General features: G+C 37.7%; 1 protein-coding gene across 1 annotated transcript in view; it reads left to right on the top strand.

Annotated features, from left to right (window-relative positions):
- Window positions 1-14579, top strand: part of ITPR2 (inositol 1,4,5-trisphosphate receptor type 2) — a 525336-nt gene that overhangs the window by 177604 nt on the left and 333153 nt on the right. The window contains exons 20-21 of the mRNA XM_029205992.1: window positions 2590-2734; window positions 4303-4453. Of these exons, the coding sequence (XP_029061825.1) occupies window positions 2590-2734; window positions 4303-4453 (296 nt within the window). The remainder of the gene's footprint in view (window positions 1-2589; window positions 2735-4302; window positions 4454-14579) is intronic.

Raw genomic sequence — 14579 nt, 5'->3', positions numbered from 1 at the left:
GGATCATCATGTTTTCATTGTCATTCGTCTCTAGGTATTTTTTGATTTCCTCTTTGATTTATTTAGTGATCTCTTGGTTATTTAGTAATGTTTTGTTTAGCCTCCATGTGTTTGTGTTTTTTATGGTTTTTTCCCTGTAATTGATTCTAATCTCATAGAGTTATGGTCAGTAAAGTTGCTTGATATGATTTCCATTTTCTTAAATTTACTGAGGCTTGATTTGTGACCCAAGATGAGATCTATCCTGGAGAATGTTCCGTGCACACTTGAGAAGAAGTGTAATCTCCTGTTTTTGGATCGAATGTCCTATAAATATAAATTAAGTCTATCTGGTCTTTTGTGTCATTTAAAGCTTTTTTTTCCTCATTTATTTTCTGTTTGGATGATCCGTCCATTGGTGTAAGTGAGGTGTTAAAGTCCCCCACTATTATTGTGTTACTGTCGATTTCCTCTTTAATAGCTGTTAACAGTTGCCTTATGTATTGAGGTGCTCCTATGTTGGATGCATATATATTTATAATTGTTATATCTTATTCTTGGATTGATCCCTTCATCATTATGTAGTGTCCTTCCTTGTGTCTTGTGGCATTCTTTATTTTAAAGTCTATTTTGTCTGATATGAGTATTGCTACTCCCGCTTTCTTTTGATCTCCTTTTGCATGGAATGTCTTTTTCCATCCCCTCACTTTCAGTCTGTATGTGTCCCTAGGTCTGAAGTGGGTCTCTTGTAGACAGCATATATATGGGTCTTGTTTTTGTATCCATTCAGCTAGCCTGTGTCTTTTGGTTGGAGCATTTAATCCATTCACGTTTAAGGTAATTATCGATATGTTTGTTCCTATTCCCATTTTCTTAATTGTTTTGGGTTTGGTTTTGTAGGTTCTTTTCTTCTCATGTGTTTCCCACTGAGAGCAGTTCCTGTAGCATTTTTTGTAGAGCTGGTTTGGTGGTGCTGAATTCTCTTAGCTTTTGCTTGTCTGTAAAGCTTTTGATTTCTTCATCGAATCTGAATGAGATCCTTGCTGGGTAGAGTAATCTTGGTTGTAGGTTCTTCCCTTTCATCACTTTAAGTATATCATGCCACCGCCTTCTGGCTGTAGAGTTTCTGCTGAGAAATCAGTTTTTAACCTTATGGGAATTCCCTTGTATGTTATTTGTCATTTTTCCCTTGCTGCTTTCAATAATTTTTCTTTGTCTTTAATTTTTGCCAATTTGATTACTATGTGTCTTGGCGTGTTTCTCCTTGGGTTTGTCCTATATGGGACTTGCTGCGTTTCCTGGACTTGGGTTGCTGTTTTCTTTCCCATGTTAGGGATGTTTTCTACTAGCATCTCTTCAAATATTTTCTCTGGTCCTTTCTCTCTCTCCTCTCCTTCTGGACCCCTATAATGCAAATGTTGTTGCGTTTAATATTGTCCCAGCGGTCTCTTAGGCTGTCTTCATTTCTTTTCGTTCTTTTGTCTTTATTCTGTTCCGCAGCAGTGAATTCCAACATTCTGCCTTCCAGGTCACTTATGCTTTCTTCTGCCTCAGTTTTTCTGCTATTGATTCCTTCTAGTGTATTTTTCATTTCAGTTAGTGTATTGTTCATCTCTATTTGTTTGTTCTTTAATTCTTCTATGTCTTTGTTACACATTTCTTGCATCTTCTGGATCTTTGCCTCCATTCTTTTTCCGAGGTCCTGGATCATCGTCACCATCATTATTCTGAATTCTTTTTCTGGAAGGTTGCCTAACTCCACTTCATTTTGTTGTTTTTCTGGTGTTTTATCTTGTTCCTTCATCTGGTGCATAGCCCTCTGCCTTTTCATCTTGTCTGTCTTTCTGTGAATGTGGTTTTTGTTCCACAGGCTGCAGGATTACAGTTCTTCTTGCTTCTGCTCTGGAAAAATTTCTTGAAGACTTTAAATTCAGCAGATGAACTCAATGATTTTGATTATGTCTTCCATTTTTAAAAAATTTATTTTATTGAAGTATAGTTGATTTACAGTGTTGTGTTAATTTCTACTATACAGCAAAGTGATTTGGTTATACATAGGTATACATTCTTTTACATCTTCTTTTCCATTATGATTTATCATGGAATATTGAGTGTGGTTCCTTGTGCTATACAGTAGGACCTAGTTGTTTATCCATTTTATATATAATAGTTTGCATCTACTAATCCCAAACTGCCAATCCGTCCCTCCCCCAAATGTCTTCAGTTTTGAAATGAAATATAACGAAAGGCATTTCTTTATTCAGACTTGGATTGTTAATTTTCCAAATGCAAACAAGATACTCTTTTTGTAAAGTAAAATGACAGCTCTTGATAATAGAAAAGTTATTCTGGAAACCAATAAACAGAAATCATGTTAATAAAAGGAGTAACAATTAATAAAAGGAGTAACAATGGTAGACTCTGATTTAAATGCTTTACATGTATCAACTCATTTCAAAATAGCTCCGTTTTATAGATGAGGGTACAAAGTGTAGAAAGGTTCATTAATTTACCCAAGCTTAGAAGTCAAGAGGTCAATATATATATATTTTCCTATTTTAAATGATTAGAATCAATTTAACTTCTTTTAAATTCTTTCTGTCTTCATAGATATGATTCTATAACAGACTCTTCCAGAAATGATATGAAGAGGAAATTTGCACTGACAATGGAATTTGTTGAAGAATACTTGAAAGAGGTTGTAAATCAGCCTTTTCCTTTTGGAGATAAAGAAAAAAACAAACTGACATTTGAGGTAATTTTTTAAAACAATCCGTGAGGTTATTCAATTTACGCTGTCTAAAATTAGATACATTGAACATCAAAGATTTTTTTCCCTCTAATATTTAGGATGTTTTAGTAATTAGGTAGTTAAATTCATGAACATATGATTCCCTCTGCCACTGATTAAAGGATAGATTTGATGCTTTAATTATACCTGATATAGAATACTAAATATTTTGTTTATAATTACCTGTTAGATACTCTGATTTTTCTAGTTTCATTTATTGTGTAAGCTTTATTGCATTTAATGAACAAAGACAGCTTTGCGTATTTATAAAATGGTTGGATACAGTTTTTTCATCTCCATGAAGGTAATGTTTTTAGCCTTATTAAACTGAATTGAAATACCACCAGTTATAATATCACTTTGGGGACATAGGGAAAAAACTAGAGAAAAGATGCCATTACATGACATCTGGGGTATTAGGTGCCTACTGGTGTGTAACAGATTACCCCCAAACTTAGCAGCCCAAAGCAACAAGCATGTATTATCTCACAGTTTCCATGGGTCAGGAATCTGGGAGGGCTTATTAGTTGGGTAGTTCTAGGTCAGGGTCTCTCTTGAGGTCAGGATCTCACAGGCTGTCGATTGGGGTTGCAGTTTCTGTGGGTCAGGAATCTGAGAGGGCTTATTAGTTGGATGGTTGTAGGTCAGGGTCTCTCATGAGGTCAGGGCCTCACAAGCTGTCGATTGGGGTTGCAGTCATCTGGGGTTAGATGATCTGCTTCTAAGATCACTTGTGTGGTTGCTGGCGGCTACACTTCCTTGCTGGCTATTGTCTAGACACCTCATCTTCTTGCCGTGTGGGCCTTTCCATAGGCTGCCTCAGTGTCCTTACAGTATAGCACCTGGCTTCCCCCAGAGCAACCATTAGAGAGAGAGAAAGAGAGAGCCCAAGATGGAAGTTGCAATCTCCTATAACCTAATCTTAGGATTGTCGTGTCATCACTTCTGCTGTATGCCGTTGGAGACACTGACTAACCCTGGGGCAATGTGGAAGGAGACCCTACATTGGGCGCCATCTTGGAAGCTGGCTCTCACACCTAGTATGTCCTACAGTATCCAGGAGACCACACAGTGGCATAAGGAACATATATTTCTAGACAGATTTCTTGGATAATATTCATTTATTAAAGTAATTCATTAAAGTAACTATTTATTAAGTGGTATCCTACGGACGTAAGTTAAATGTTTAAATAAGAGGTAAATCATTCTAATGTAAACCTCTTTTAACCACCCTGATACAACTAAAATCTTGTCTTGTCCCTTCCTTGCTGGCTGTTGACAAGATACCTCATCTTCTTGTCACATGGGCCTTTGATGGGGTTGATGAACTGGTCTTATTTGGATTTAATTCTAAACTTGACTAAATTGGAGTTCAGTGGTTGCTTTCACAGGTATTTCAATTCCTAGGTATTAAAGAATTAGAAAGGTTAGAAATACGTGCACTAACTTAGATAATAAAAAGTCAATGCTAATTTCCGTTCCTAATGTTTTTCTTTTCTTTTTCACCTTCTCCCCGCCTTTTTAAAATTAAGGTGGTCCACTTGGCTCGGAATCTTATATACTTTGGATTTTATAGTTTCAGTGAATTATTAAGGCTAACAAGAACACTTCTGGCTATCCTTGACATCGTTCAGGCCCCCATGTCATCATATTTTGAAAGATTAAGCAAATTTCAAGATGGAGGTAAGAACTTTGGAGAAAAGTTATAATCTTTTTGGTATTTCTTTGAGGTGAGATAGAAAACAAATCTATAGAGAAGTGGTTGTTAACATGTACCTGCTAATATATGTGTGCAAATGGAATGTCATCCTGTGATAGGACTGAGTGACCAGAGGCTGGATATACAAACATTCTTCTCTGTTTTTAATGAAAAGCTTTAAAAGACAACTTCATAAGATCAATGAATTCCACCTTCAGCAGCTCATGTTAAGGTCAATCCACTAGTGAAGTATTATGTGTTAAAAAATCTTAATACTTGTGATCATCGTGGTGTGTGTCATGTGCTGGCTATGCTTCATAGCATGGCATAAAAAATGCAGAGAATGGGCACACTCAGGGTCACACCAGAGAAGCAGAGAGCAAGGCTAGCACAAGAGGCAGTACAATAAAGTGGGCAAGAGAGCATGCTCTTTTGAGTCAGAGTGCCTATGTTCAAATCCTGCCTTGACCATTTATTAACTTAGGCAAGGTACTTATCTTCTCCAAGACTTTCTTTTCTTATCTGAGATATGATGTTGAAAATAACAGTATCTTCTTCACAGTCTCCATGTGAGAATTAAGTGAATGTGTACAACATATTCAAAGCACTTATAACAGTGCCCATCTCATAACTTAATAAAATTTTTTTCAGATGGTGATTGTCTTTAAGTAGGATGCTCTGAAAATACCGTGTTGTATAGAATTGTTTGCAGAATGTATATTGAAGAGTGCATTTAAGGTATACAGCTGTAAGGAAGTGGGGAAGGTAGGATTGGGCAGACAGAGAAGCTGAGCCACAGTGAGGTTACAATTGAGGTCATTGCTGATCCTACAGGGAACTCTGGAGCTGAGTTGGCCATTCAAAGTGGTCACAAATTAAGGCAAAGGGCCTGAGCTTTATATCCTCGCATTAGCCAGCCTTGACTGCTGGCTTCATCACAGAGGGGGTGTGTAGCTTTGGGTAAGGCAGTCCCCCTGGACAAGGGTCACTCTTAGTGGGAAGCACGGCTTTGAGAAGACAGCAGTCATCATGCCCAGCAATTGAGGAAATAGATACCTCAGCTCTAAGAGGTGATGCGGGTGGAGCATAATGTATCCACTATAGTATCCACTACAGGATTAAACGGTAAAGCCAAAAATCTAACTTCGGACATAGGGAAGAAATATATGACTAGGAATGATAAACAAACATGTAGCTGAAGTAATTAATTGTGATGCCTAAATCTCAATTCCTTCTACATCTGCCAAAAATCTGTACAGACCAATAAAAAGCAAATTATACCCCATAAATCCCTCACCTTCAGCAGAACTAGAGGACAGAGGACAGTCCGAACTTCAGTTATTATAAGTGGAAAAGCAACATCAGTTTTTAGTGGCACTGTCTCACTGTTCCTACTGAGAGCCTCTGTGGACAGTTAGGGAGTTCTGGAAAAACCATGTGGAAGAGACAGGAAGGGATTGTGCGAAAATCACCCTTAGAATTCCTTGGTGGTCCAGTGGTTAGGACTTCTTGCTTCCACTTCCAGGGGCCTAGGTTCAATCCCTGGTCAGGGAACTAAGATCCATCAAGCCGTATGGTGTGGCCAAAAAAAAAAAAAAAAGAAAGAAAAGAAAAAAGAAAACCACCCTTAGAAAAAGAAAGTCTGTCTATCCTAAGGGTGAAAATATTGAAAGAGATTCCAGGTAGATAAGAGCACTGAGTAAGGAGGAAGGAACTTGAAAGTACACAGGTAGCAGTTGTGGAAAAGCAATGCTTCTAGGGATGAACAAGGTTAAAAGTAAGGAAGAGGCACCCTTTGGAGTCTTGTTGATGAAGGCAAAAAGAAACAAGGTGGGGAAATCTAGAATACCAGATAAAAGAAACTAACACAGTATTGTGAAGCAATTATACTCCAATAATGATCTATTAAAAAAAATTGAAGAAAATATAACTTCCTCCACTGCCCCCCAACAAAAGCCAGACTTTAAAGAAACTGCACTTCATGACTCAGACAGAAGAGGGTGCTCCTGAACTGAAGATCTTGTAAACCAGTTCATGTTGTCACCTTGTCCATGAAATGCAGAAATGTAATCAATCTTCATCTCTATGAAAGGACTGTAAGATCAAAACATTTCAGTTGATGGAAATTTCTCTCTGAACATCAACCATGAAAGAGAAGAAAATTGTCAATGATACTCTAAACTGAATTAAATATCTTCAAACATGAAGCATGAATGTATGAAATACACCTTGAATCATAAATCCAAGAACTAAGGTTAGAAATGGACCAACACAAACCAGTGGGAAATGAAATGAAAGTTGATTGGACTCAGAAAAGAAAAAGACTTTATTATTATTATTTTTAGAAATAACAGATCGAATTACAAGGTATCAAAGGAAGAATACCTTTGAATGAAAGTATAGTAAGCACCATTGAAGAAAGGCAGGAGAACAGTGATGAGAAGAATGTTAAGGATTTAAAGAAACAAGTAAAAATGGTCAGTGAGAAAGTGGTTGAAATGGAAGAAAGGCAAAGAAGAGCCATCATATGAATAATTGGAGTCCCTGAAAAAGAAAAGCAAAACAATGGAACAGACCTGAGATTTAAAATTCCAATCCAAGAAAACATTCTGTAACTAAAAGATAACCTGAATTCTACATGGTGAAGTTATGTAGGATGGTAATCTCCAAGACTTAAGACATAGAAAAATGAAACTATTATATATAGTATATATTCAGACAGAGTGGTGAGGGGGGGACAGGGAGGCACTATGAAAGCAAATGGAGAAAAAAGGAAGGGAAAGATGCTTCCTGGCATGATGCTTTTTACGATACCCAGTTTACTTTACACCAGACCATTCTTTAAAAACTTGGAAATTGATTTCGACTTTTGTTCTCAGTGCTTATAGTCTGCTTTCAGAGTTATACCCTACAGAGTATTTTATTCCTCTGAAAATTTGCTGATATCTTGTACGTACTCTCCACTGTCCTGTGTGTGTCTGCCCTCTAAGACACGTTTTCTACTCTTTTCAATATTTTATAATTCTCATATTTTCTTATGAACTCCATTCACCTCTGGATACCTTAATCATTCTTTCAACTCTCTGAGAACGATTAATTTTTCAATAAGAATTTATTGAGCAACTATTGCATGCCAGACATTATTCTAGACACTGGAAAAAAAAATGACGAACAAGATAGAGTCCTTAGCCCTAGGGGGGACAGACAATAAATAGGCATAATCCCTCACCTCTCCCTATTGGGGGAGACAGTCAGATAATAAACAAATGAATATACACTATTACATTGCATAATACTATGGACAAAAATCAAGTAGGACAATATGGAGCATGATGGAGAAGGGACGGGCAGTTATTTTTAGCTAGAGTAGATTTTTTTTCAATTGAAGTATAGTTGATTTACAATGTTGTGTTAGTTTCAGGTGTACAGCAAAGTGTTTCCGTTATACATATATATATATCTATTTTTTTTCAGATTCTTTTCCCTTATAGCTTATTGTGAAATATTGAATATAGTTCCTTGTGGTGTATAGTAGGACCTTGTTGGTTGTCTATTTTATATATAGTAATGTGTATATGTCAATCCTAATCTTCCAATTTATCCCTTCCCCCCTTACTCCCTGGTAACCATAAGTTTATTTTCTACATCTGTAACTATTTCTGTTTGTATATAAGTTCATTTGTATCATTTTTTAGATTCCACATATAAGTGATATCATATGATATTTGCCTTTGTCTGACTTACTTCACTTAGTATGATAATTTCTAGGTCCATCCATGTTGCTGCAAATGGCAATATTACATTCTTTTTTATGTCTGAGTAATATTCCCTTGTATATATGTACCATATCTTCTTTATCCAGTCATCTGTTGCTGGACATTTAGGTTGCTTCCATGTCTGGCTGTTGTAAATAGTGCTGCTATGAACATTGGGGTGCATGTATCTTTTCGAATTATGGTTTTCTCTGGATATATGCCCAGGAATGGGATTGCAGGATCATATGGTAGCTCTATTCTTAGTTTTTTAAGGAACTTCCATACTGTTCTCCATAGTGGCTGTATCAATTTACATTCCCACCAGCAGTGCAGGAGGGTTCCCTTTTCTCCACACCCTCTCCAGCATTTATTATATGTAGACTTTATGGTGATGGCCATTCTGACTGGTGTGAGGTGATACCTCACTGTAGTTTTGGTTTGCATTTCTAGCTAGTTTTTGTTTGCATTGAACAACCTCTCTGATGTCTGAGCAGAGACCTACATGCATCAAGGAAGACGGCCCTGAGGCAGAGTCAGCTTGTTATGTGTGAGGAGCAGCAGGAAGGCCATTTTGGCTGAGGCAAAGTGAGAGAAGGGAGAATACAGGAGAAAAGGCCGGAGAAGCTCAGACTGTAGAGATTTGTAGACCCTTGAATTTGAATTGTGCTCTAAGTTTGATGGGCAACTTCAGAGGGTTTTGAGAAGAGATCAATATGATTTGATAACTTTGGCTGCTGAGTGGACAGTAGTGAACATGTATGTGGACATAAATGTTAGAAAGACCATAGAAAGGAGGCTATGGCAGGATTGGAAGATGGTGTTGGACTAGAATAGAAGTGGTAGAAGTGGATGAATTTGGAATGGTACTGTCCTGACTCATAGGACTTGGATGTGAAATGGGAAAGAAAGAAGAGAGTCAAAGATTATTCCTGGGTTTTGAAAGCAGTTGGATGAATGTGGTACTATTTATTGAGGTGAGAAAGACTAGTGGATAAGTAGGGTTGTAGGGACAATCGGGATTTCTGTTTGGGACATCAGGTGGGAAATGACTGTTAGGCATCCAGTTGGGGATGTTATGGTGACAGTTGGATATGTGGATGAACTTAGGGTATTGTCAGGGTAGAAATATGAATGTGAGAATTGGTGCATAGGAGACATGAATACGATCACTTAAGGAGTGATTGTTGATTGGGAAGAAATGACATCTAAAGACTGAATCCTGGATGCACCAACATTGAACACCAAGATAGAGCAGGCCCCTGCAAAAGAGTCTGGGACAGAGAACCAGTGGGTAAAGAGGAAAACCAGGAGAATACGTTGTCTTGGAGGCCAAATGAAAAGTAATTGTAATTGTTTGTTGGCTTATATGATATATTTCCTAGATAGCTGCTGTTCATTGAGTACTGTATGTGCTGAGTGGTTTTCCATGGACTACTTTCCATGTAGAGTGACTTGTGCTTAACCATGACACACAGTGTTACTCCATTAGTTAAATATAAAACACCATAATTCTATTCCAGTATAAATGGTGATTCATGATAGTTTTTATCAGCCCATTATAATTCTCTAAGAAACTTCTTGCTGTGTTGTAAGAAATACCTGTATGTGTCCTGCATGAACCGAGGCTCAGAGGTCTCTTCCTTTTGACACTCGACTCGTGTGGTGTGTAGAATGGTGTCTCTTTATTTGGGGAAAGGCATTTTCCTAATCTGTGGAAAGGGTTTGTGGATTTTGCCTAGATTTTTGGAATTTAAAAGAATATGTTTAGTAGTAAATACCCTAGAAATCTGTTATTCTGGTTCTTGGGGCATTGAAATTAATTTGAATTTAAGGACTATAGTTTAAGATCCCTTCTCTTGATATTTGCAAATCAGAGGGTAAATTATTTCTTTTATACATTCCTATTATTGGATACATAATGTAAACTGTGAGAAAATGTAGTTTGTTGTTAAGCACGATTTGATAACAGTGATGATTATACTATACAAGATACCTCTAAGAGAATTTGTTAGAGTGAGCTTTCTTCATTTCTCTGAACTCTAAAAGCCCTTCTCAAGGAATCATTTTTGCTTTTACTAGCACTAAATGTTTATTTAATATCATTCTCTTGCATACATATGGGAGGACAATGCTTTTATAGTAAAACACTCTTTAGATTTCTTTGGAGCCTAACTATACTTGCAAGACAAAAAAGAAAAAGTACTATACTTTTGTCAATGTTGCCTTGAGGTACATTTGAAAAAGTGAATATGTGGCTTTATTTACATTACATAAAACAGAAAAGAAAGAATGTACCTCGCAGGGATACATTGTTTGCTCATAAATATTGCCAATACGCGAATGTAATGGAATTGTGCGTGGATTCCACACTGTTTTGTAAAAAGTACCAATATAGAAAACCATAATCAGGGAGATTAATTAATTTGCGTAAGATTCATGAGTAAGTCAGTAGCATTGCGAAGAATTAAAGTGCAAGGAATTAGTCTTCCTGTCTTTTGCACCACTCAATTATTTATTGGTCTGATGAACTAATATTTTAGAAAAATTGTTACTGAGGTTAGAATTTTGGTCCGTAAATTTTTTTGAAGTTAACACTTCTGTAGGGGCTCGGTCTTATAGGTATTCTTTAAGGTAAGTAAACAAAATACAGAGTTGAAAATAAATTTTTAAAATAAAAAATAATAAAATTGGGACAAAGCAACATCATGTGCCTCTAGATGTGACGTACTGAGAAGGACACAACGTTGCCTATTTAGTATTCCTGACGAAAATGCATAATCACCATCTAATTATGAAGAAATATCAGACAGGTACAAATTGAGGGGGGTATTTTATAGAACAGGTGGCTTGACCATTTCGAAAATGTCAGTGTTATGAAAGAGAAAGTTTGAGAAACTGTTTCAGAATAAAGGAGATAAAAGAGACATGACAACTACATATAATATGTGGTTTTGGATCAGGAAAATGATTATCTACAGAAGACATTATTGGCACAATTGGTAAAATTTGAATATGGATTGTACATTAGGTTGTAGTGTTGTATCAGATTTCCTGAATTTTATAATTGTACTGTACTGTAGTTATGTAAGAGGATGTACTTGTTTTTAGCAAATACGTGCTGAAGAATTGAGAGTTAAAAAGGTCATGATGTTCGGAACTAACTCTCAAAGAGTGCAGGAAAGATTGTGTGTGTGTGTGTGTGTGTGTGTGTGTGTGTGTGTGTGTGTGTACAGAGAGAGAGAGGATGTAAATGTGGCAGAATTTGTGAATCTGATAAATGTGGGCAGAGGGTGTTATGGATGTTCTTTGTACTATTCTTGTTAACTCTTTCCATAAATTTGAAAGTACTTCAAAACAGAAAAATTAATGACTTAAATAATTAGCCAAGTAAGAAAATGATTTATTATATGTAAGATGACATTTCAAACTTACAGCATTATCTTGCAACTCTTCTAGGAGATGTGTTATTATAGCTGAGTTCTCTTAAGCTATAAATTCCTAAAAAAGCCCTATTAGACTCTATAAATTCTTAGCAAAAGAAGCAAGAGAGAACACATTTCTGGAACTTCCATATGTGGAGACAGGATTGTCAGGCCTGGGAAAAATTCCTGTGGTACAGGGTGAGACTGAGGCTGATGCCAGAGAGGAAATCCCAGATTATGGGAAGTACCTGGAGAAAAAAGAATTGTTATTCTAAAGGACGAGTCAGGGAGCTGTAGCAATATTGCCACAGTATAATACCCGGTGTAGCACCATCTTGGCTCTTGTATATTAAAAGTGTTTGATTATATTTTCTTAATTTTAGTGAAACTTTATTTTTATTGCCAGTCATTTGCAAAATACAATTTTTTAAGAATAGGAGGTAATTTTATAAGCACTGTTGCTGGACAGGCCAGCTCTTTCAAGTAAATGATAACAGCTTTCTTTTCTCATACTGTGTCTGGAAAATTCTGTGCAATAGAACTATGTCTTTTTTTATCCTTTTGATCGACTTACCACTTAAGAATTCTGCTCCAGCACAGTTGGGGTTGGACATTCAGAGAAATGTGTCTGGTCATTGTTTGGCAGGTCAGACCCAGGGGAGTGGAAGAAGAGAGAGGTGTGTGGAGAAGGTGAAGGCTTACGGTTCCCGGAGTTCAATTCCATGCCGGCCTCAGTGGCGCCTGTCTTAAATAGGGTGTGCACACAGCATTCATATGTTTTTCTGGGAAATCCTGTAGGCTTAGATGCCAGTGATTCGTGTTTGAGACAATGGGGATGGCTGCCTTGGAAAGTGGCAATTACAGAAGTTTTCCTCTTCTGGGTCCTTGGTTACAGTGCAGCCCTTCGCGTCACTGGGAGTTGTCCTCATCCTAGAGCTGGTTGGGAGTCTGAGTCTAGCTCCCAGGTTGTGTCTGTTCACCGTCATGGTGGCTTTTTAGTTGGCATGCTCAGCAGAAATTGATAGGTTCAGAAGCAGCTTCTCATTTTCGTGCCCTAGAGGTGGTCCATTCAGAAAATTATCCAGGCACACTCACACGGAGACAAAAGGAGCTGGCACTGCCCTGGCCTTTACTGTAGTGAGGCAGAAGCTTCTCGTCTTCAGAGCTATCAACTATCAACTTTTCATTCACTATGTACTCACTTAAGAAAAGAAATACTGTTTTCAAACAAGTGTATTCCCTCCCAGCAGGCTATGTTGTTCAGTCAGTGTGCTTTGCCTAATACCTGTCATTTACTCTCAGTGATTTAGAATTCACAGGCACCATTCAGTGTAATTGATCTTTTGGATCGAAGGATTATGTCAAGCAGTGCTCTTCTTTGTCATGTTTAGAAGTTAAAAGCAAATGCCATATACAGGCTGATAAACTGGATATTGTCAATATATTTGTGAAAGTACATTTCATTTAAAAAATTATGCGTCTCTCTTTATGCTTGCTGAAGGATACACAATCAAGGATTGATACTACTACAGGCATACCTTCTTTTATTGCACTTAGCTTTATTGCGTTTCACAGAAATTGCATTTTTCACAAACGGAAGGTTTGTGTCACCCCTGAGTCCAGCAAGTCTGCTGGAGACATTTTCCCAACAGCATTTGTTCACTTTGTGTCTCTGTGTCACATTTTGGTAATTCTCAGAATATTTCAAACTTTTTCATTATTAATATGTTTGTCATGATAATCTGTGATCTTTGATGTTGCTCTTGTAATTGTTTTTGGCCACCACTAGCCATGTCCACATAAGCCGGCCAACTTAATCAATAAATGTTGTGTGTGTTCTGACCGCTCCACCAACTTGCCGTTCCCCGTCTCTCCTTCTCTCCTTGGGCACCCCTATTCCCTGAGACACATCAGTATTGAAATTAGGCCAGTTAATAACCATACAGTGGCCTCTATGTGTTCAAGTGAAAGGAAGAGTTGCACGGCTCTCACTTTACATCAAAAGCTAGAAATGATTAAGCTTAGTGAGGAAGGCATGTTGAAAGCCAAGATACACTAAAAGCTAGGCCTCTTGCACCAGTTAGCCAAGCAGTGAATGCAAAAGGAAGGTTCTTGAAGGAAGTTAAAAGTGCTACTCCAGTGAACATATGAATGGTAAGAAAGGGAAACAGCCTTATTGCTGATATGGAGAAAATTGTAGTGATCTGGAGAGAAGATCAAAGCAGCCACAACATTTCTTTAAGCCAAAGCCTAATCCAGAGCAAAACCCTAACTGTCTTCAATTCTCTGAAGGCTGAGAGAGGTGAGGAAACCGCAGGAGAAAAGTTTGAAGCTAGCAGAGGTTGGTTCATGGGGTTTAAGGGAAGAAACCATGTCCATAACATCAAAGTGCAAGGTTAAGCAGCAAGTGCTAAGGTAGAAGCTGCAGCAAATTATCCAGAAGACCTAGCTCAGATAATTCATGAAGGTGGCTACACTAAACAACAGATTTTCAGTGTAGACAAAGCAGCCTTCTATTTGAAGAAGTTGCCATCTAGGACTTTCATAGCTAGAGAGGAGAAGTCAATGCCTGTCTTCAAAGCTTCAAAAGACAGGCTAACTCTTGTTGCGGGCTAAAGCAGCTGGTGACTTTGAGTTGAAGCCAGTGCTCATTTACCCTTCTGAAAATCCTAGGGCCCTTCAGAATTATGCTAACTCTACTTTGCCTGTGCTCTATAAGCGCAACAACAAACCCTGGATGACAGCACATCTGCTTACAACATGGTTTACTGAATATTTTAAGCCCACTGTTGAAACCTACTGCTCAGACGAAAAGATTTCTTCCAAAATATTACTGCTCATTGACAGTGCACCTGGTCACGCAAGAGCTCTGATGGAGACATACAACCAGATTAATGTTGTTTCCCTGCCTGCTAACGCAGCATCCGTTCTGC

This window comes from Monodon monoceros, unplaced genomic scaffold, assembly GCF_005190385.1.
Source record: "Monodon monoceros isolate NGI ecotype Baffin Bay Population unplaced genomic scaffold, NGI_Narwhal_1 Super_Scaffold_6, whole genome shotgun sequence".
NCBI classification, from domain to species: Eukaryota; Metazoa; Chordata; class Mammalia; order Artiodactyla; family Monodontidae; genus Monodon; species Monodon monoceros.
The sequence above is the reverse complement of the archived record's forward strand: the minus strand, read 5'-3'. Positions and strand labels throughout refer to the sequence as shown.